The 22,017-nt window shown below is 40.6% G+C and overlaps 1 protein-coding gene across 2 annotated transcripts in view; it reads left to right on the forward strand.

Moving 5' to 3' along the window:
• LOC306818362 (cilia and flagella-associated protein 47-like) overlaps positions 1-22,017 on the forward strand; it is a 37,658-nt gene that overhangs the window by 10,696 nt on the left and 4,945 nt on the right. For both annotated transcript variants that reach the window (XM_079335915.1, XM_079335916.1), the window contains exons 24-61: positions 3-79; positions 316-538; positions 1,704-1,929; positions 2,826-2,943; positions 3,506-3,639; positions 4,086-4,186; positions 4,278-4,400; positions 4,517-4,742; positions 4,826-4,897; positions 5,337-5,474; positions 6,044-6,125; positions 6,318-6,413; positions 6,787-6,973; positions 7,718-7,815; positions 8,296-8,412; positions 8,987-9,121; positions 9,655-9,767; positions 10,586-10,736; positions 10,908-10,996; positions 11,198-11,284; positions 11,838-11,902; positions 12,021-12,157; positions 12,283-12,388; positions 12,646-12,872; positions 12,971-13,112; positions 13,503-13,630; positions 13,735-13,800; positions 14,079-14,222; positions 16,124-16,297; positions 17,090-17,201; positions 17,547-17,600; positions 17,762-17,859; positions 18,945-19,120; positions 19,472-19,579; positions 20,477-20,588; positions 21,120-21,224; positions 21,670-21,826; positions 21,904-21,987. In XM_079335915.1, coding sequence (XP_079192041.1) covers positions 3-79; positions 316-538; positions 1,704-1,929; positions 2,826-2,943; positions 3,506-3,639; positions 4,086-4,186; positions 4,278-4,400; positions 4,517-4,742; positions 4,826-4,897; positions 5,337-5,474; positions 6,044-6,125; positions 6,318-6,413; positions 6,787-6,973; positions 7,718-7,815; positions 8,296-8,412; positions 8,987-9,121; positions 9,655-9,767; positions 10,586-10,736; positions 10,908-10,996; positions 11,198-11,284; positions 11,838-11,902; positions 12,021-12,157; positions 12,283-12,388; positions 12,646-12,872; positions 12,971-13,112; positions 13,503-13,630; positions 13,735-13,800; positions 14,079-14,222; positions 16,124-16,297; positions 17,090-17,201; positions 17,547-17,600; positions 17,762-17,859; positions 18,945-19,120; positions 19,472-19,579; positions 20,477-20,588; positions 21,120-21,224; positions 21,670-21,826; positions 21,904-21,987 — 4,788 coding nt within the window. The remainder of the gene's footprint in view (positions 1-2; positions 80-315; positions 539-1,703; positions 1,930-2,825; positions 2,944-3,505; positions 3,640-4,085; positions 4,187-4,277; positions 4,401-4,516; positions 4,743-4,825; positions 4,898-5,336; positions 5,475-6,043; positions 6,126-6,317; positions 6,414-6,786; positions 6,974-7,717; positions 7,816-8,295; positions 8,413-8,986; positions 9,122-9,654; positions 9,768-10,585; positions 10,737-10,907; positions 10,997-11,197; positions 11,285-11,837; positions 11,903-12,020; positions 12,158-12,282; positions 12,389-12,645; positions 12,873-12,970; positions 13,113-13,502; positions 13,631-13,734; positions 13,801-14,078; positions 14,223-16,123; positions 16,298-17,089; positions 17,202-17,546; positions 17,601-17,761; positions 17,860-18,944; positions 19,121-19,471; positions 19,580-20,476; positions 20,589-21,119; positions 21,225-21,669; positions 21,827-21,903; positions 21,988-22,017) is intronic.

The following is a 22,017-nucleotide window of genomic DNA, read 5'->3' on the forward strand; positions in this document are numbered from 1 at the left end:
AGTGCTGTGTGCCCCACTGGAAATATCCCCTTCTAGTTTACATTTCCATGTTGAACCAGAGTCTGATGCCAACAGGAAGGTATCAGCATGAGTATACCTGCATCATTTTCTTTCCTCCCTCCTTTCCCGTGTTTTTTCCCTCTCTTCATCTTTATAGGCTTTTCCAAAAAAAAATTAAATTCAATCCCTTGCTTCTCTTGCGTCATTTTTGTTGTTTCCTTTATCACTTCCACATGTCACCGAGGTGTTTGTATCTGTGTTTGTGCTGTCTGTTTCTTTCCTTTTCTGCCTCTGACTCTCCCTCTCCCTCTGCAGACGGTGGAGCTGAAAGCAGTGTGTGAAGAGAGTGTGTTTTGGCGTGGAGGTGTCAGGGAGCATGTCAGCTGGTGGTTTGACTGCAGTGCACTAACAGTAGGGACAGACAACGGAAGAGAGGGGGAGCTACATGCATGTGCAGTGTCTCCAACATCTGGCTGCCTGGGGCCCGGACAGTCCGTCTGTTTGGTGGTGAGCATTAGCCCGGAAGCCGTTAGAGCAGGTGAGAAGTGACTGATAAAAATCTACATTTTTATCTTAGTTCATAATTCTTGACCCCTTTCCTCACTTAAAAACACACAAATAAGGTAACTTCTGATACTTTAAGCTGACAGAAAACTGCCAGTGGTTCTTCTTCGTTTGTTGTTTTTCAACACTTACTGAATAAATGCTTTACTTTTTGGATGTCCATAAAGCCTGAACATCTACTTTAAGAGGAGGGCGAAAAGTATGCATGAACTTTTAAGTGCATGACTTTTTTGTTGTTGTAATATACATAAATTTTAAACTAATCATCAATGGTTAAAACACAATGGTTGTTCCATAAATGTAATTTCAATTCATTTATAATGCTGTTTGTTTTTAGATTGTGTATTTCTTAGTTTATGAAAGTGTTGTGTTGAATATTTTTCATGCAAAAAGGGAATGTTGTCAACCTTGGAACAAGGTACCTGAAGCTTTCCAGCTCTACATAATTCCGCTTGAAAATCCTCTTGACATATGTTTGTGATCACAACCACCAGTTCACCTGTACAGAGCTCCAGGTCACTCTGTGTCCAGTAAGAGAGTAGGTGCCTTAGTGCATGTTTTTTGATTGGAACACATGAGAGGGACTGTTGGACAGAGCTCAGGGAGACGTTTTAACTGCTCTGCACTTTCCACGGGACTTTGTGTTCTTTCAGCGATGCCCAAACTGACCAGTTTGATGTAGACATAAGCTACACATCTTTTTTTTTTTGCGTGTGATTACATTGCAACAGTCGGGAGATTTTTGCAGAAGACTCAATGAGCCAATTTGTTTTAAATTCATGTTGCTCACATCAGCTTAAGACTACAGATGGAGGAGACACCTGTGACCTTTAAACGCCATCGAGAGAGTCAGCACAGTAAAGCAAAGGCCTTCTGTATAGGCCACTGACTGTGTTATATTACAGTATTACAGTAAGAACCACTTATTTATCTTCTGTCAAGTTGAAATGGAAACCATAATTGGAAAACAACCTTTTTTTTCCCCCTGTGCGATTACATGTCAGATGGATGAAAAAATGTACAATAAAAGTGGAAAGACCAACATCTACTGCGGCTGATATAAGAAGGTGTCGCGTACACTGATCAAATAGCTTTTGATAGCACCAACACAACTTGACTTGTACATTTTCTTCTTCAAGGGTCTGGAAACATGACCAAACTATCGCTCCCTCTTTACCTGGGAGACGAGGGAAGTGAAGAGATTGGAGGACAGGGGGAACATCAACCCTACAGAGAGCTGTCCATCACTATAACTCGCAAGCTTCCTCGTATCTCCATCCAGCCCCCTCGAATCCTCCTGACACCTGTACCCCTGCAAACCAGTGCAAGTGCCACAATCACCCTGCTGGCTTTTGGATATCCTTGGTTGGTTCCCATATGCACACACTCACAAATGTGTTCTGTTTTCCACAGGCCAAAAAACTCATGATTGGCTCACTTTGGATCACAAAGCCTACACAACTGCTTTACGATCACAGTTGTTGTCATCTGTGTTTTGGCTAAGTGTAGCAATAATATTGATGAATTTTTATTGTGTTTACGTTTTTTTGTTTTTTTCAGCCGATGGTAATTTAGCAGCTGTGTCGAGCCATTGGAACTAAATGGGTGCAAAGTAAACACAGGAACATAAACTGATTTATTCATTTCAGTGGGATTTCTATCAATCAAGCCAGGACTCATTTACTGGCAGGCCTGTACTCATGTTAGATTCCACTTACATTGTAAGCCAGAAAGCTAATCCTCACTCCTCTGTGGTTTACATTGTTATTCAGATTTCAGAGTAGACAGCAATCTGGCTGCACCAGTTACAGTTCTGGCAGCATTTTCTGACCCACATTGCTGTGACTGAACAGGGGAGCATTGTCCTTTTTCTCCAAAACACATATCTAAGGCTCTTTTTACACTTTATTGTCTTGAAACATAAAAAAAAATAACATGAAAAGAAAATTGAAAAATAAATTATGTATAATAAGACAGACTTCTTCCAAGTGGAAATTTGGTAATGTTACATGGGAGCATGCAGGTTGATTTAAAGATTTGAGGTCAGATTTATACAGCTGAACGTATTGCATTTCATTTCCCCAAGACAAACATATAAAGCCTCACAGTTTAAACACCAATAGATTGACAGAGTTTTTTGTCTTTTTACTACAAAATTGTCTTCAGTCTATCTAATGGAGAAATTTTTCATCTAAGAAGGTCACCTGCGTCCTTTATACTGTACCAGTGCGACCAATGTACTTGTTAATCCACCTTTGCAGCGGAACGACTGTAACAGCTGAAGTGGACGAGGTGAAACAGGAGGATGGAACAACAGTGCATCCTGTGTCTGTCATATTTCCAGGAGGTTGCAACATCCCTGCCCCAAAACAGCATCAGGTACATTTTCTGAGACCATAGACAGCATAAGTCATGTGATCAGAGATGTGTGTGGTTGTTTATCTCCTCAGTGCAGATGTGTGTCATGTCATCTAAACACTGCTCAGCAGATTTGAAATATTGATTTATAGCAATATATTGAAATATTCAGGTGTGGATGAAAAAACAAACATCCGTACTACTTGCAGTGCGAATGGCTTATAGTTCGCTCACCGTGTTTGTTTCTTTATCCAGTCAAAAATGGGCTCCCTGATGTAAGTCTCAAGTTCTGTCCTGTATCTACAACAGCTATATTTATTTGTGTTTTTATATTCTTCGTTTCTGCAGTAACATTTATTTTGCTGTTCAAAGTGTATTCATAGAAACCATTACGTCTTTATCAATTCCAAAAAACAAGCTGCTGATGTCTCCCCTTTCAGTTTTTGATGCTCTCACATTTGTCACTGGCTCCAGTTGGTGAACACTTGGCACAAACTGTATTAATATGAAATGTTGAACTGATTTTTCAGGCTCTCATATTAATACAGAGACTCTGACATGACCTGATTTCATCTCTATCCAGAAACAGAGACATCCAGTGGGTATTCAGAAGCAGGAGACCAGTGAGACCTCCCTCATCTGCAACGTGTTCTTCTGTTCAGCCACCCCTCTGTCCATCTGCACAACTATCACCTTCGCTGACCATCTGCACAACAAGTAAATGCCCCTGATGTCTGTTCTATCTTTGTTGTTTTTTGCCTACTTTCTTTCTTCATCTCACAAACAAACAAAACAGAATAGTCCTGCCATTATATTTGTTTTTCCTCCTACTTTCTATTCCCCTTCTTTAGCCCTTTTGTCATCAACTGCACAGAACATTTGCTGTAAAAAAAAATGGCTTCAACGTTAGTCCAAGTATAGGCTTTCTTTTTCTGTATTTTCCCTGGCAATGTCAGGGTTAAAATCCTGAAGTTCTCCTCTTCCATATAATACATTTTTACTCTGTTGTTTCATATGGTCAAATAATCAAAACAAAAAATCCACAGCATTTTTATCATAACTAGCCTTCTCATTGAAACACAAACACATTAAAACATTGATTCTAGCCAGCAACTATTTTTCTGCTTTTCTCCTAAATGTGACCTTCCTCCCTTTCTCGATAGATTCAAGGTCAAACTGTGTGCCATTGCTGATAATAGTCAGTTGACAGTCTGGCGTTACATGGGCCTGCACCGATCTGATCAACAGATAGTTCTCAAGACTGGTAGTGTATAACACAAACAAACGCAGCTGTGAAACTGTATCCAATATCTTTCTAAAGGCATCTGATTGGTTTATGTGTCACCGTCATATAGGGGCCACAGCTGTTGAGGCCATCCTGCAGAATTATAACACTCCAAGTCCTGCCCCTGGTCCAAATTCATCCTCCTCCTCATCGTTTGATCACAACAGCTCAACTAACAAGAGCTCAGTGTCAGGTCCGTCAGATTCACTAGATGGTTGTGTCACAGGTTTAAAGATCTGTTATTGTTTGAATGTGTATATCTTTATTTCAGTGTGTTGTTTAAAGCCTCACTGTATCTGTCCTCCTTAGACTCCCTTCCTTGTAGTGGCAGTGTAAGCAGCCAGGGCTGCAGGGATACAGACATCTTTCCAAGCAGAGAAACCCCAACCCATTTTGGCGTCCCAGAATTCCCTGCGGCCAACTCAGAAGAAGGACTATATTACCAGAATGTGTTGATGGCAGTAAAGAGGTGGTTTAGCCTCTTTGGGTGGCCGGGTGGTCCACATCCTATCTCTGTACCACACACACTCAGAAGGTAAAACTCAGTAGTTCAGCTCAGCAGCTGCAACTAGAGGCAGGTGAATTCAGTTTTAATACTTTCCTTCTCTTTTTTACCAGAAATGTGTCTAAAATTCAAACGAATCATTCCAGTGGACGCTCCTTTCGAGTCAGTCAGAACAAAGACTCCAGGTTTGTTTCAGAGTGACTTTTAGAACCCTCAGTCTGAGCACATTTTGGAAGGATGTAGTTAGTAAACTGGGTTGTAAACTGCAGAGTCAAACTTAGATAACATTGTGATAAGATATAACAGAACTGCATGTTTTAAACTATTAAAAAGACTATGATACAAAGACATATAAAAGATTTAAAGTCTGCGCCGAGAAGCAGCTTCTTCCTGCTGAGTCCTACTTTTAAATGGGGGAACTTGAGGATAAACAAGGGCCATCATGTTCAAATAATGTTTTTTTGAAATGGGAATGTTTCTCAGGTTTTTATAGATTATTCATTCTCAGAGAGCTAAAATAGGTCAAGGAAAATAATAGATGGTACCTGGACATTTCCTAACTGAAGCATCATTGATCTGTCTGCGGTTGCAGCAGACATAACTTTATTTTGTTGTTGTGTCTAGGTCTGTAGTAGACATGCTTCATCACTTGACTGGCAAACAGATTCCTGGTGTTTCTCCCTGTCAGGCGTTTTCCAATGATATCGACAAGCGCACCAAGCAGCTGCAACAACAGCATGAAGCTATGCTTGCTTTTCTAAGGTAGGCCTTACACACCTGTTTGACACATCGGTGTCTTACGCTCACAAACAGTATTGTGTATATTTTCCTGTGTGAAGGACGGGGAGAAATTCACACACACAAGTCATAAATGTTCATTACCCAAGGCTTTAACAGCAAAATCCATCACTAAAACAGCCTGTTCTTGAACATATCTTTATTATGCAGATTTCATATGTTGGCAACATCCTACCTCAGATAGCATTGCAAACTGGCTTAGAGAAATGGTTTGAAGTTTTGGTACATGGGACATGTTGCTACTACAGTTTAACACTTACATAATTTCTCTTTCAGGCGTTTTCTTATCATGTCTTAAGCCACATTCACATATGCACAAAAAGGCCTAAAACATACCATGTGTTACCCCATACGACCAACGAAGCTGCTTCATACTCTGTCCTTCTTGCTGATATGCTCATTTCCACTCATTTGTTGATTCTGACAATACGTCAAATTAAACACTTTCAGCATAACATCAGACTCCAATGCTTTGTCCTGCAGTGTCTAGAAATGCTCAGGAGGAATGTTAATGACTCTAGCTCTGTGTCCAGGGTGCAAGGAGCCTGCCTCTGTCACATAAGCCCAGAGTACTTGCTGGACATCCAGGAGTTCAAACACTGGTGTTCTCTACAGGTAAACACACACGCACCCACTCAACTCCGAGACAGACTCCTAAGAAATCTTAGAGCTACATCGTGAGTATTAAATAGTATGTTCTTTAAGTCTAAATTGGGATAATTTACTTTTAGCCGTGAAAAGCTCATCATTGCTTTCTCATACTAAAACTTGTGCATATCGGGAGTGACTCGTGTGTATTTCTCTCAGGCTAACGAGGATGAAAACAGTCTGGACTACGGCAGTGTAGACTACGAGTCTCTGAGCAAACAGTCGTGGACTGATGTGCTGCTGCAAATATACAAGGTGTAAAACTCTTCTGACTCTCCATCATGTTTCCTCTGAAATTAAACAGTGCCATAACACTGGCTTACTCTTTCTTTGATATCCATTTCTGCAATATGATATCATTTTCCTTTGCCGACCCCTTGGCTTTCTCCCTCTCTTCCAGGCAGTGGCCTGTTTAAATAATCGATCCATATTGATGGTCAAATAAAAGTTAAATTCAGGGTTGAGTAAAACCTATTTGACTTGATAGATCCTGACGTCTAGATGGAAGCCGGAGAACATTTTTGTACTGAGAAACAACTTGTAAATGTGTCTCTGTGAGAAACATAGTCATGCTGAGCAGCGGTAACCGGATCTTGTTGAAAATAAGTATAATTTCTTTTTTTCTCAGGTGCTGGTTTTATGTCGCGTGTCACAAAGTGGTCTAAACTCAAACATGAAGCATGAAGACTTTGCAAGAATCCTCCAAATCAGCTCACAGCCACTCAACAGTAACATCTATTCATCGTGGGAGCTCCAGTTACTCTCTTGGCTCAACATACACTACCTGGGCATGAGGGAGAGCGTGTGGGAACAAGGTGGAGCACATAACATGCACACACACACACACACACACACACACACACACACACACACACACACACACACACACACACACACACTGAAAGGTTTCAATGGTTTATTTGGCTCAACACTTTGTGTGGGGAAATTAATAGTTGTCAGACACCAAACACTAAATTCTGATACTCTCCCTCGATGAAAAAAGCAACAGCAATAATGTAAGAGCATCAGCTAAAACGTTTTTCCACTCGAACCATCTCAATGAGGACTTGGGGCTATAAATCCTAGAAGAGAGCAGTTCTGGATCCAGACCGACCCAACAGAGTAGATTATTTTTTTTAGAAACCCAGGAGGATTTTATTGTTTCACTCTGCTTTTTAGGAAGAATAGTTGTAATATATTTTATGAATCCATATCTGAAGCTCTCCCCCTCACCATCTTAAATATTAACTAACATTTGGGATTAATATAGATACATTTCTTGCATATTCTCTCGAACGTCTCTTGAACTTTTGCAGCTTTTTGACAACTTTTTGGGATTGAAGTGGTTCTGTAACTTTACAAACGTTGCTTCTATTTCTTATATGTGAAACAACTACATTTCATACTTCCTGAATTCAGGTCAACCCTGTGAAAGCATTTCCTCACTACTGCAAACACAATTTCATGTTCATGCAATGCTTCAGGCGAGATGTGTCAGTGCCTTCTGATGGCTGTTGTATTATGATCTGCAGTCATTTCTTCCTGATCATGGTTTACAGGTAATGTCCCATTGGCTCGCTGGATCGTGAATTTCGACTTGGACTTGACAGATGGGCTGGTGCTTGCTGCTCTGCTTGCTTCCTACTGCCCGTACCTGGTCAGTGTGTGCGCATGAGTGTGTCTGTTAATTTTTTGTGCAAAAGCCTCTTTAATGTGTGTTTAAGTCAATGAGGTATGGTGGTTAATGTCTGTAAGTGGCACTCTGATTGATGTGATGAGGACGCAATTAGTCCTGAACAAGATGAGTTGAACCTCTTATCATTCTAAGCACTGTTTTGTGTGTGCATGTTAGTGTGTACGGGAGAGAGTGCTCTTCACTCTGTATTTTAGTAGTGGAGTTTCTCCTGCAAGAGTCTGATAGGGAAATGTGTCTCAACCTGAAAATCATCTGTCAAAACATCAACTTGAAACCTTCTGCAAGCCAAAAACTTGATTTACGGAGCATGCAGTGGTACTAAGCCATGGGTTACACGCAGCCAAATGCCAGAGAAAATGGACCCATCATCCAAATGAAACATGTGGGGCTACAGATAGATCGTGTCATTTAATTCCACTTAACCACTGTGTTTCTAATTAGATCTGCAGCCACTTCCGAAGGATGTACACCACGACGAGCAGCCTGGAGCAGATTCTTCACAACAACATCATTGTCGTGCAGGCCTTAACTGCACTTCATCTCAACCTTGATATACAGGTAAATATCAGCTAGGACTGGGTTTTTGTGTTGTACATTTAGATAACAGTTTATGTCAGTTAATAAAAAGACATATCTGACCTTAGTCACCAAAAACACTTATTCAACCAGGTTGCCTTCATTAGCTATAGACATTTACCTTCATTAGGCTATACACAAGGTCTCTCACATTTGAAGTAGTATTTGCATCGGCTGGAACACTCACTGATGAGTTCAATCAGTGCTATTCTTTAGGCTAACATATTCGATCTATAGCTTGAAGCCAAATTCTGAAAGTTTCATATAATTAGAAATACTTCAGTTTAACCAGGAAAGTGGACAGACAGTCTTAATGCGTTTAAACTTCCTCATTGTTTAATATCACCTGACGTTATATTTCAACACTTGACAGACGTAATGGAAAGAAAATTGTCAGCGCAATTATGTCAAATCTACTGGTGTCAAAATGTGGGTTTACAAAAACAGTTTCCCGTAGGCACAAGTGAAGGCGTGAAATATGTCACTGTCATTCTTTTAAAGATTAGGCAACCTTTTATGCTGTCTGCCTCTGTATCTGACTGTGTGACGTGTTCAGCCCACAGACTTGTCAGACCCAAACCCAGTGCAGATGTTAATGCTGTGTGTTCACTTGTATGAGAGGCTGCCTCAGTACCTGCCTCTGCACACCATCACTCTCTCAGGAAGCCTGCACAGCACCTTCAGCAAGCAGGTAACACACACACACACACACACACACACACACACACACACACACACACACACACACACACACAGCATCAACTTTGGTCTTAAAAGTCAGACAAATAAAAATGTAACTACCTGCCTTGTATATCAAATTAATGAGCACATTGAAAGTGAAATGGCTTGGATAATAGCCTCCTGGACAGATAATGACACACATGCAGAACCGCAGAAACACTGCCACTAGGCTGACACACATTAACAGGATTATAGGCACACACACATACATTAATAGGATTATAGACGCAGCCCCGCACACACTAACAGGATTACAAAAACAGACAAATATAGATTTTGGTAATCATGCACAATGTCAGTTTTAAGCCACATTACAAGACAAAAACAGATGTCAGTTTGTCTCTGCTTCGCTAAATGGATTTCATTGTTAAATTGTTTTCTGGAGGCAGCATGTGTCTGTGTTTTTGTGCCTGTGCTCTCCTGTTGTTCTATGTATAAACAAACAGCTACTTCTGTTTGTCTTTGTGTGTTTGTGCACGACAGGTGCGTCTGAAAAGCCCATCCTCTAAACCTGTGAAGTACCAGCTCTTGCTTTTAGGAGAGGATGCCCATCTCTTCTCCCTTCCTGGTGGATCTACTGTCACTATTCCTCCAAAGTATGCCCTTTACCTACAAAATGTAAACCTCAATACTGTAGCATGCAAACGTACAGAACAGAACACTTCTGTATGAAATTTGCGATTTGTTTCATGACATACAAAACGGAAAAAACGAAAGACATCTTTAAAATGTACAAGACCACATCACGTCATGCACATCACTGTATGGGAATTCCACCTGAAGTCTTCCTGCTGAGATTGACTTACTGAAACGTCCGCTTTAATTTAGAACCCAGTTTTGCAGTGCACGCAGGACACTCAAGAAACAAACTATTTACAGGCATGTTTTTTCAGGTTAAAGCATAAATTATCATCTAAAAATTGGATTGTAGTGCAATGAAATCTAATTATGAAACACTGGTGCATGCCTTGTAGTGTGCATCAAGAGCAACCTCTTCTCTAAAACTGGCATCGTTAGTAAAGAAATGCTGTCTTTGCATCTGCACTTCCAAAATAGCTTGTGTCGGGATGACCTGTGCACTGAAAAGAAAGCAAAAAAGTCTCTTCAACTGATTAAGCTCAGTGTCCAAATTCAGTAAATTTAGCTTTGCCTGGAGACTGGTTCATTAAAACCTACCCGATTTGCTCTCAAGTGAAACCTTTCTATAAAAATAAGCCATGTCCTATTTTGAATCCCCAGATTAACTCTCAGCCATATTGTCTTTTATTAAGCACCCTGCCTTCATGCAGAATTAGCATTTAAATTCTGCTAATTCGTCATTGTCATAGTCCTGAAACAGGAGGTTGTTCAGTCAACTATATCCCTTTGGAGTGCATAGAGCATGACATCTTTGCTGTTTGACTGTTGATTTCAGAGCACGCACTGAAGTGACCGTGCAGTACAGCTGCTCCTTCATGCAGCCCAAGGAGGCTGTCCTACTTTTCATCTCCAGCCCTCCTATTGGCCTGTGCAGCACCTCACTCACCTTTAACCTGAGGACCCATGTCAGCCACATTAAACCCACAGTGAGTACAGTATGATTAACTATTGGGATCAACTGTAACATTTCAGTTCTGCTCGCTTTCTGACCAAAACATGAACTTAGTCATAGGCATTTGAAACTTTATAAATATGAAATAGCCTGGTGACGGAAAACTTAGTCGTATGAACTTTTGCTTCCTACCGTGTGTCTTCAGAAAACTGTCCAGTGCAAGTCTCCATGCTACCAGCTGAAAGTGATCGAAGTGCCGATAATCAACCCTTTCAGCAAAGAGGCTATGTTCAGGTAGGTGTCTGAAAGTATACCAGCTGTGACAGTTCATATTAGAAGGTTTAAAACGCTCTGTAAAAATCTAACAAATCACCAAACTTTAAAGGTTTGTATAGAGTTATAGAGACTACAAATCTGAAACTGAGAGAACTTACTAAAATGGAATATATGTAAAAAGAAAATTGAAAATGTGTGTGTGTGTGTGTGTGTGACTAGGGTGGTGCTGGAGGAGTCTCTGTTCAACCCACTGGAGCCTGAAAAGAAAAGAGACAGCCTGGTTCAACAGGCCTCATCCAAGGCCAAGTAAAACATGCTCTGTTGAGACACAAAAGACACACAAGATCGACATTGTACACACAAAGTGAAAGCAATAGACAGACTCTGACAAGTTTGACAGCTTTTGAAGGGAGGGTCGGGAGATTTCTGTTACTTTTTTACAGAACAAAAAAATGGTTCTCTTTTGTTTTTTTAGCCAGCTACAAATGAAAGCAGAACAACACATCAAATTATCTGCATTAAGATGTTTGAGAGGAACAACATTAGAATATTTTTTGTGTGTGAAAAATAAAGGGAGTTTCTCCTTTTCGTCACATCTTCTGAACGTGAGATAAGGTAGAGGCTCCATCCTCAGGAGAGTACTGGCTTGTCATTAAGAGTATCTAGCTAGCTCGCAGCTCTGCCCACTCGAGACTTCTTCAAAGCCGAAGATTCCAGCTCCTCCTCCTAATCAGGAGTCGACTTTATGGATTTGACGTGTATTTTTAGGTCATTTGGGGTGCACCTGAATAAGTGTGTAGTCTGATATCCGTTATCTATGAATGATGATGATTGTCTTTCCTCCGTCTCCCTCTTTCAGCGGAGAGAAGATGACTTCAGACAAAAGCAGTGGGGAGGGAATGGAAGGGAAACCCTCAGATCTCGGTAACCACCAAACGCACACACACACACACAGGAGCTGCCATAATTACTTTTTAAGCTCCTGTGTGTGTCTACTGTCTTCATGTGTGTCTGCTGGCGTCTTGTTTATGTGTGTTCCCAGATGGTGAAGACAGCGAGTTCCTGAGTGCAGCAAGGAGTGTTTATCTGAAGTCAGGCCAAGATGACACTCTGATCATCCACTACCTGCCCTTCTGCACAGGCACCAAATACTGCTCTGTGCTGCTCATTTGCCCACAGGTTAGCGTGTGTGCGTCTGTATCTTTGGGTTGTCTATCAATTCCATTAAATAGACTATAAGATTATTCAATTATCCAATAACACGTAGAATTGATATGAAGACCAAAAACTGTCTCTCTGTGTAGGTGGGAGATATGGTCTATATGATCAAGGCCCAGGCAGAATTGCCTCTTCCTTCCCCTCTCACTGCCAGGCCCAGTTCTAATTCAGTCTCCGTCCTGCAAAACCCTGGTAAGAATGAGTGCAGAACAACTAAAGAAATGGTAGTTTATTATTGAACATTTGGATGCAAATATCTTTCAGAATTGAGCAGTAAGTTTATCCTTAGTGTATTACTTACAGTTAAAGTTATCATGTTGTTCTACTTTAACATGATAGGAGTGTCTTTTAGTTTAGGAAGTAATATTCTCTCTCCATACATGAAGTATAGAAGTATTAAATGTTATCAATGCATATTAACACTGAGGTTTTTTTCTTCCCACTAACAGACCCAGCTATGTGTGTGTCGGCACTGAGCCTCCGCTGCAGGGTGGGCCAGGTGTGTGAGGAGGTCCTGCACGTGCCGCTTGTCAATATGTACTGGGAGCAAGCTCTTGCCATCTGGGGTCGGCACAGCATGAGTGCAGATGAACACAGGAGGCGGATGCTGACACACACTTTGCACAGCAGCACTGTTAGGGCAGCCACAGCTGCTCGCAAGCTTCTCAAATATCAGGTACAAACACACACACACGCACACATGCATCTGGAAGCGTGTCTTTGGAAGAATCTTGAGAATATTAAACTAGCTGTCCATAATATCTTTCCTCTTAGGCCACACAGATGAGAGGTGTTCAAGACAACAAAGAACTAGAATACAGTGTGGAGGTGTCTTTGCCACAATACTTCACTTTACCCAGTGCTGTTATAATACCCATAAAAGAAGACACCAACATACCATGGGAGAATCCTACAGGTACACACATAGAAAGAGACTCTATGATCGTATCATTGAAGAAAATTGAAGAAATTGACTTGGCTGATCCATGCACCTGTATGGGCTTTATTTTTTATCATACAGGCCACTATGGCAAAATACTTAGAGAAAAAGCAAAGTCGGTAGTTCAGCGAAGCAAGAGGTGGGAAGTCCCACAGCTGCTGGTTTTTGGGTGATTACAAAATGTTATTCAGCCACTGACATGTTTGGACCCCTTTGTTGTTCTTCTTGGTCTTAAAGGAACAGCAACAATTCCTGGGTTTCAAAAAAGGTTTGATCATGCTGTATGTATTTAACAGATGTCATTGTCTCCACTGTCTTTAATTTGTCCACTTGCTCTCCTCCCTGCATCTTCTCTCTGTTCACTAGATTGTGGCTGTGTGGACGTCCCATTACGGTTCCAGGCAGACTCTGTGGGGCAATTTACCTGCCTGGTGGTCCTTCAGTCCTTGTGTGATACTAGGGTCTATGTGTTAGAGGCAGATGTTACTCCTCAGGTAGAAGCTTTTATCTTTAAAAACAATGACGTAAATGCTGGATTGTATAGTGGTCCATGTGGTTACTTTCAATGTTAGCTAAACTTTCTCATCTGTTCCTGCAGGGAGGATCTGTCCACCTGGACTTCAGGTCGCCCGCTCACCGTTCAGTCACACAGGACATACCACTGGTGAGAGGGGCAAGAAAATGTTTAAGTCAGTCTGTGTGGGTGAAGTACTTCTCAAGGGATATTAAAAATGCATTTGAACAATTATGATTGGTGATATAAATTATAAACGTAATGAGAATCTTAATTTCTGGGAGAGAGATGATAAGTCTGGCTACAGCAGTAAACGAGCACAGACAAAGTGTGTTTTGGTATACTTAATGTTTGTAATCAGAAAAAGACATGATACAAATGTAGAATAGAGCAATTATTTTATAATTGGACCTTTGCGCCTCTCACAGCACAATGAAAGCCAACAAGACTGGAAAATGCACGCTGAGCTCTGTGGTGAAGGATTCTCTGGCCCAAAGCTCGTCAATGTGCCTGCAGGGACAAAAGCAAACTACCCACTCACCTTCCAGCCGTCTGCACAATGCAAAGTCATGGTAATACCTTTTCAGTTATTCTTTAATGAACTGTTATTATTTCACATCTTGGTTTTGGTCTTTCTTTGTCACACTCTTGCTAGTAACAGTCTTTCAATAGATTTTAATTTAAGTCCTACAAGTTTTCAAAAGCTACATTTGTGCATGTAAGAATGCATGCTGTACTCATATTAGGCACTAAATGATAGTTTTTGCTCCTTCTTTTGTGGCTTTGACGTTTCCTTACACACATGCTGTCTCCCACATTCACAAACGACATAAAAAAGACAAGAAGAAGAAGAAGCTGCCAAGATGGGAAACTGCAAGTTTGAGAAGATTCTCCTTCAAATTAAGTCGTGTACTGTGAATGCTTGGCTTTCCCGTGTGACTTTGACGTTACTTTCAAGATGTGCCTGAAAAATTATTGATCTGGGACAACAGACATTTAAGCAGTTGAGTCCTATTTGAAATCAGAAAAGCACCAGCTCCTTTACCATCACAGACTGCTCATTATGGCCTCTTCTTGCGTCTTTGTTTATGTTTTCATCAATTCAATCTGCAGCCTGAAGAATTTTGAGTTTTGCAAAGAGGACCTGTCCCATGAGTTTTCAGCGCAATGTTTCCTGACTCAGATCATCAAGACGATCCCTTTATGTATCATTATATGTGATCATGATTAAGCCAACAAGTAAGAAACAAGACCGTTGCACTGAGTCCCATCGGTCAGATGGGAAGATGTTTACTGTTTGTTGCTAAACTTGAGCTAATTTGAAATCAGAATGTTTTTAGTATAGGTTATGTGTTTTTGAATGGCACCCATGTTATCATTGTTTCAGTAGCATTAGGGTCTGTACTTCATCATGTGCTGCAATACTAGGTTAGAGCCATGAAATTCAGCCAGAGGTGGGTTATGATTCCTTCATTGCTCAAACATTTGGTAGAAAGACGAGAGAGGAATTATTTAATTAATTAAGTCATCACAACAGTATAAATCAGAATCAGATTTTTTTTTATTGCCAAGTACTTTTACATATATGAGGAATTTGACTTGGTGTATTGGTGCAAAAGAAAAAACAAGGCTAAAATTAGTTTAGTTTATTTGTCAGGGTCCACGAACAAAAATAACATTGATCTCACAGAGAAAAGATTTTGTGTTACTGTTCATCTTTCAATAAACAATCATATCACAAAGTTTCATCTCATGCCCATCTACTGAGACATCCCTTCTGCCTTTGACTTATGTTTAAAAGATTTGTGTTCACATGATACATCTGTAAAGATATACATTACATCTGCAGAAAAAAGTCTTGTCCTCAGGTCAAATCAGGGCAATCAACGCTGTTATTTTCAGGCTCTGGGACTATATTTTTATAGTTTCTTTGCTTCTTAAACGCTTCCTATCATACGTTAAAAAAAAGAGCCATAAGAAATGAAAAAGGTTCAGCAGACTTAACGGGGAAAAAGTATGTTGCATTGGCCGGGAATCGAACCTGGCCCGGCAGGCGAGAATTCTACCAGTGAACCACCAATGCATCCACACGAATAAACATCCAGTGGGCGGGGCTTAGATAGGAGCCAATAGCTTTTTTTTTTGCAATTATTATTTGATGATCATATTGGTTGATTGGTTTTGTCAATCAAAAGTTCGAAGATTTGAAACAAATGATTACTAAATGTATAAATGCAGGAAGTCCATGTATTATAAATGTGTTTCAGGAAAATCCATTATGTGTTAGCAGGAAACTATAGGTAAAAAAAAAAGATAATCATATTAACAGTTAATAGAATCATAGTAGTTCATGATCGTGTCCCATAAGAATGTTAAACTGCATTTGAAGTTCGGTATGCAGTTGCCATCGTTTGTGCTTAGTTAAACGTGAACTACAGATGTGTCTACCTGGACTTTACCCCTTCACCTGCAGGGCAAGCTGTCTTTGCACAATGACTACGACAGCACCGTGCTCGTGTTTACCCTCAGAGGAGATGGAGAGCGCCCCCTGCCTGTGGACCATGTGGTATTACATTGCTCTGTGGGAAACACCACACACACGCAGCTGGATGTCCCCAATTACAGCCGAAAGACCCAAACTCTAAAGGTACAAGGAGCACCCATGCACAAAACAACCACAAATTATGCTCTAAAGAAGTGAGTGCAGGCATGCTTTGAGCTCTTAGAGTTTGTCTTTTGTTTGGCACATTACCAGAATAACATTAGGCACCATTATCCTCAACCACTGTGCCAGTTAAAACAAATATTCCCATCAATGATGTGGAAAGTAGATATTTTAAATGGATGAATGGTTGGACCATTATTCTCTGACAGCTATACTTTAACAAGTCAGTTCATTGTTTCTCTTTAGTATCTACACACAATGTATCTTTGCAAGTTTGGGCTTTTGGGGCCAATTAGAAGTAAGGTACTAAACAGTGGCCAGGAATGGATGTATTATAGTGAGCTAGATTTCTTTAACTTTGAACATGTTGGGCTTACGTCATTCTTAATGTAATATTTAATAAAAAAAACGTAATTTGAAGAAAACACAATGGAGGTAAAGTACTATGAAATACCTTTAAGTCAATTTGTTGTGTATTGACAGCCTAAGTTTGTCCCTTCTAAGATACCGTCACGCCCCCCTTCTGTTGTCATGGTATTCAGTCCTGTGTGAGAAGTTAATACACGTTAAGAGCAACTTCCCTGGTCTCGTGTTCCTTCTTTATTAGTTGTAATACAAAAGTACAACGGGTATACAACACAATTCATTATGTATCTCATGCATTGTAGGCTATTTGTAAATTAATGAGCATCTATTGGAGCGTGTGTGTTTCTTCTTTTCTTCTCCAGCTTTGCTTTTTGTTTGTACCGTTTTTACACACACGCATGAATGCAGGTGGTGACAGACCTCACTGTTGTGAGTGGCCCCTCCACCCTAGAGATCAAGCCTGGTGACAGTGCTCCATACTCGCTGGCTGTGTCGCCATGGAAACGAGGAAAACAGACAGGTAACAGGTAACTGTTCTATTCCTGCTGCATATTTGCGATTGTGGGCTTTTAAGGTGTGTAAATATGTGATGTGGAAGACACCTGCACTCAAATGTCATCTTCATCTGTCTACTCTAGTCCTTTATGTTTGCTTAAACAGATTTAAACAGACAAACAGTGTACATCGCTTTAATGCCTCTTATTTTGATGTGTTTGTGTCAGTACAAAACGCTCACAGTGAATGATTAATTACTTGAACAGAATAAAGTCACACAAAAACACATCTACAAACCTAAATTTAAAAAAAAGACATTTTATGACTATAAATAAAACAACAGAAATTAAGAAATCTAAACTTCTTGCAGGCTGTTTGTCATTCGTAGAAATTGAGGACTTGCAAGACGGTGACAAACATGAAGGTAAGCTTAGTTCATATAGAGATATCTAGGTTATTAAAAGTGCCAAGAGATAATAATGCATCTCGCAAGTATGGTGTTTAGATTATAATTTAAACTACGCCAACCGGTTTTGCATACACAGTTTATTCAAATGTATGGATATGTGTGTGCCTGTAATCCAGCGAATACACTGAGTCACTACAAGGTGCATTTCTCTCTGGAAATAATATGCGAGCCAGCTGCGCCCGTCAAGGTCATAGATGTGCTGTGTGTTGCTCAGGTAAGTTCTGCAAACGTGCATTCACAGTTGCACATTTATTGATACTGTTGCAAATATCTGTTAGTGGAAGAAACATTAGCATGTCAAGTAGAATTTTCCCCAGGACTACAGATGTAAACAAAATTCATCCATCGCTCATCTGATTATGACAGAAGAGACCAGATGGAGGACTGATTTGACACATGTTGCTCATGTCTAGAAAGCAGTGAGCACGCAGCAGTGTATTAATTTCTTAACACGGGGGTTTGATCTGACTAAATATATGCGCTCATGGTGTTAATCCAGCAAAGCGATCATGTGTGGAAGATTAAGCTCTGTTCACAGGATAACAGAATGACAGGCTTCTTTCTTGTCACAATACACTGGATCTGCTGTGGACCTTTAATGTTAAGTTCAATAAACTGAGGCCTGTTAGAGCAACAAAGCCTTTATAATACATACTGAATGAAATGAAACAGAATGTGTCACTTTGGCTTCATTTCATGTGCAGATAACCTCAGTATGATGATGGTTTCAAACACAGGTTGTCAGTTACACACCTGATAAAGTATTTCAAATCTCCTTTGTATTTCCCTCTTTAGGATTCTAGTTTAATTAAGGAAATGTCTGCTCTTTCAAAAAGCACAAATGCACCCTCCAAAGTGCAATGTTGGCTTTTATTTCTTTAAGTTTGTTTATGTATTTTTTAAAATCTGGTAAGGATGTGCACCAAAATACAATTTCAAATCTGATATAGGCGGAGTTCAGATAGGAGGATTTTGTTTTAAAGCAATATGGTAGCCTTAGCCTAATTAACAATCCAAGCTAATTGAGTTGAGGTGGTAAATCCATGTTAAGTAAACCAGGTTCAAAAATCAAGCCAGCTCTCTGAGCATTTTTCTGTAGCTTGTTACTTGATCCATTTTGAAGGAAAGAGCTAAGAGAGGATTCTGTTCAGTATCTTTATAATTATCGCACAAGAAGTGCTTCTGCTGCTGGCTACTGTTACAGGAGAACTTTATCTTCCATCTCCAACACGATCAAAAGACTTATCACAACATCACAGGAGGAAGCAATAACAGGTGTCATCTTTGAAATATTCCCAGAGCTCAGTTGCCATAGAGATCCCTGTCAGAAACCCACGAGGAGAGCTGCTGATGCTGGATGTGTTCCTGGAAGGAGACGACCTGAACGGAGCCAACTGGGTTTCAATTCCCCCACGGGAGACTCTCACCTATAAAGCTACGTTCGCCCCTGTCAGAGTGGGGAAGAGTATAGGCAGGTAAGACTCACCGCACTGCCACTGAACCCACCTGCTTGAAAGGAGGATGTAAAGAATAAATGAGAGTGAGTGGAAGTGAAGCTGTTTGAATGATCCATAAATCATTCTTGGGAATTCAACAATTCTGTATGCAATGCAAACAAGTAAGTCTGTCAAAAGTTCAAAAAAAGGTATTAATGACTTTTCCCATTCCTACATGTTAACATCAAACAATACAATTTACTAGCAGTGGAAAATGGCCGCTGTGTAACTATGGAGCGCATGGCAGGTGATTTATGTGTCTATTTTGAACAATGTTTTAAATCTTTATTATGTCTTCTGGTGTTGGCGTTGGTTTGTGTTTTCTTCCAGTGTGTTGTTCCAGTCAGAGCTGGTGGGGGAGTTCTGGTATCAACTGGAGCTTTATGCTCTTCCTCCTCCAGTCATCAAGCTGCCACAGGCCTGCTGTCATCTGGGCAAGTAGGTGCAGTTAAACCAACAAACAATATCTCACTGCAGGGTTATTGGCTGCGACTGAACGCTGTATAAACAAAATGTGGATTTGTTCCTAGCTGAAAACATATCTGCAGGATTTTCCCCACGAGTCAGTGGTGTGCATTGTTGCTTGGCTGGTTCTGTCTTCCAAAATGAAGGCTTTGGACTCTGAAACATCCCACAACAAAAGTTATGTTTCAAACAAAAAGTGGAATGCTCACTGCTTTATTTGCGAGAAATAAAATGTTGCCCTGATTTTATTTCACCTCAACATGGCAATCTATAATGGTGATGTTTTGAAAAGGTGTCACAAATCTTATCTACAGTAACATATGGCTGTTTGTTTCATTGTCACACCTGCATCTTTCAAAGTGTCATGCTCCACCAAACCTAGTCTTTAGAATTACTTTGTGTGCTGTAACATTTCTGTGCTAGACTGGAGAAACGTTTTTTACAGAAGTCCACTCTGAGTAATGAACAGAGAGATAGTTTACCACACTAATGAATTGCAATTAAAGCTGCATATCAATTGTGCACACTGCTAATTAGCGAAGTAAATGATAAATTCAACATTTAGGTCCTCTCAGGCATTCACCCGTTACCCTCAGGCTTTTCACTTTATGTTTTCCTCCGCGCCTCGATGCCAGATAAGCTTTACGTTTCTTTTTGAATGTGTCACTTCTTTAGAAATGACTTTTGATTATGAGAGAAAACTAGCAAAACGTCACTGTGCTATAAGGCCAGTTAAACCTAAAACACCTTTTCTGATATCTGGAAGTTCCTGGTCTTCTAGTTTGTACAGCTTCTTAATGCTGTCAACTGCTGTTATGTTATTGTGTATTTTTCCCCGTGCTGAAACAAAAGGTGTTTTGTGTGTGACAGGTGGACCAGACAGGCCATTCCCTTGGTAAACCCAACAGCTGAGACTCTGAACATAAGCGTAGCCAACAGTAACCCCAGAAACTACACACTGGAGATGGACTCAACAAGCACAGTATGAACACACTCTCAGACTGGCATCGTTTTTGTTCTTTATATCAGAGCCGTATTCCATCTCCAGTTATGTCAATAATTTGTCACCTTATACATAAAAAATAATTTTTCTGCCTCTAGGGACCTTGATTAACATTTGATTTTTGTTTTTCACTTTGCATTGTATATCTTAAACAAACCATGCATGCACCAAGACACTTGATAACATAGTTGTCGTCAGGATCAAACAAACAGGAGTCTCTGTTCTCCCTGAGAGGAAAAGACTTGATGGATATAAAACTGTGGGTTGCTGAGAAGTGTGATTTCAAGGATTTATCCTCCCTTACTGTCCCCATGAAAGCTACTCTCTGTGTTTGTTTACTTCTATGTGTGTGTGTGTGTGTGTGTGTGTGTGTGTGTGTGTGTGTGTGTGTGTGTGTGTGTGTGTGTGTGTGTGTGTGTGTGTGTGTGTGTGTGTGTGTGTGTGTGTGTGTGTGTGTGTGTGTGTGTGTGTGTGTGTGTGTGTGTGTGTGTGTGTGTGTGTGTGTATCAGATTATTGTGCAGCCCTTCTCCTTCTCCCAGCTTGGCGTCCGTTTTAGTCCTTCATCCATCGGAGAGGGGAACCACACGGCAAAGATCACTTTCATGTGCCCTCAGGTGTATACAGTACACACACACACACACACACACACACACACACACACACACAAGCACACAAAAACGCACAGGGAGAAAATGGATGACATAGATCACAGTCCCCCACCTTCACACACACACACACACACACACACACACACACACACACACACACACACAAATACACAGACACACAAAATGCAGAAAAAGTTGATTCCTTTTCCATCGTATGTGAGTTAAAGCAGGTGCTCTTATCAATCAAACACGTTAAGCTTGGAGCAATCACAATACTAAAGGAAGCTTTTCATGGTCCAGATTGTGGTTTATTAAAGAATACAGGAGGCTGCTGTTTGATGTAAACAAGATAAACATTTATTTCCACACCCTTTTCTTTCATTTTTATGTAACGTCTCTCCCTCTGGCCTCCTGCATATGAGTGAATCTGTCTTTTTTTTTGCCTCTTCAGGTGCAGGAGTGGTGTGTGTTGCTTAGTGGGCGAGGCCTTAGACCACAGAGCCAGGAGCCTCTGAGCATCTCGTCCCCCATCGGCTCCAAATCTTCCATCACCATTCCCTTCACAAACCCCACTGAGCTCCCAGCCGTGCTGAGTATCACACTCACAGGTCACAGAAACTTCTCCTCTTTCTTCCATACACTTTGTCACTGGTACTATCTGTTCCTGATATTTTTTATGCATCAGATGTGGATCCAAGTGGGGGGCCAAACTTCCACCAAGCTGCTACACACAAGGAGGCGTTCTCTCTAGCTTTGAGCCACACTGAAGGTGTTTAACCAATCACTCTCCGCGTTCATT

Source organism: Symphodus melops, assembly GCF_947650265.1.
Source record: "Symphodus melops genome assembly, chromosome: 23".
In the NCBI taxonomy this organism is placed as follows: Eukaryota; Metazoa; Chordata; class Actinopteri; order Labriformes; family Labridae; genus Symphodus; species Symphodus melops.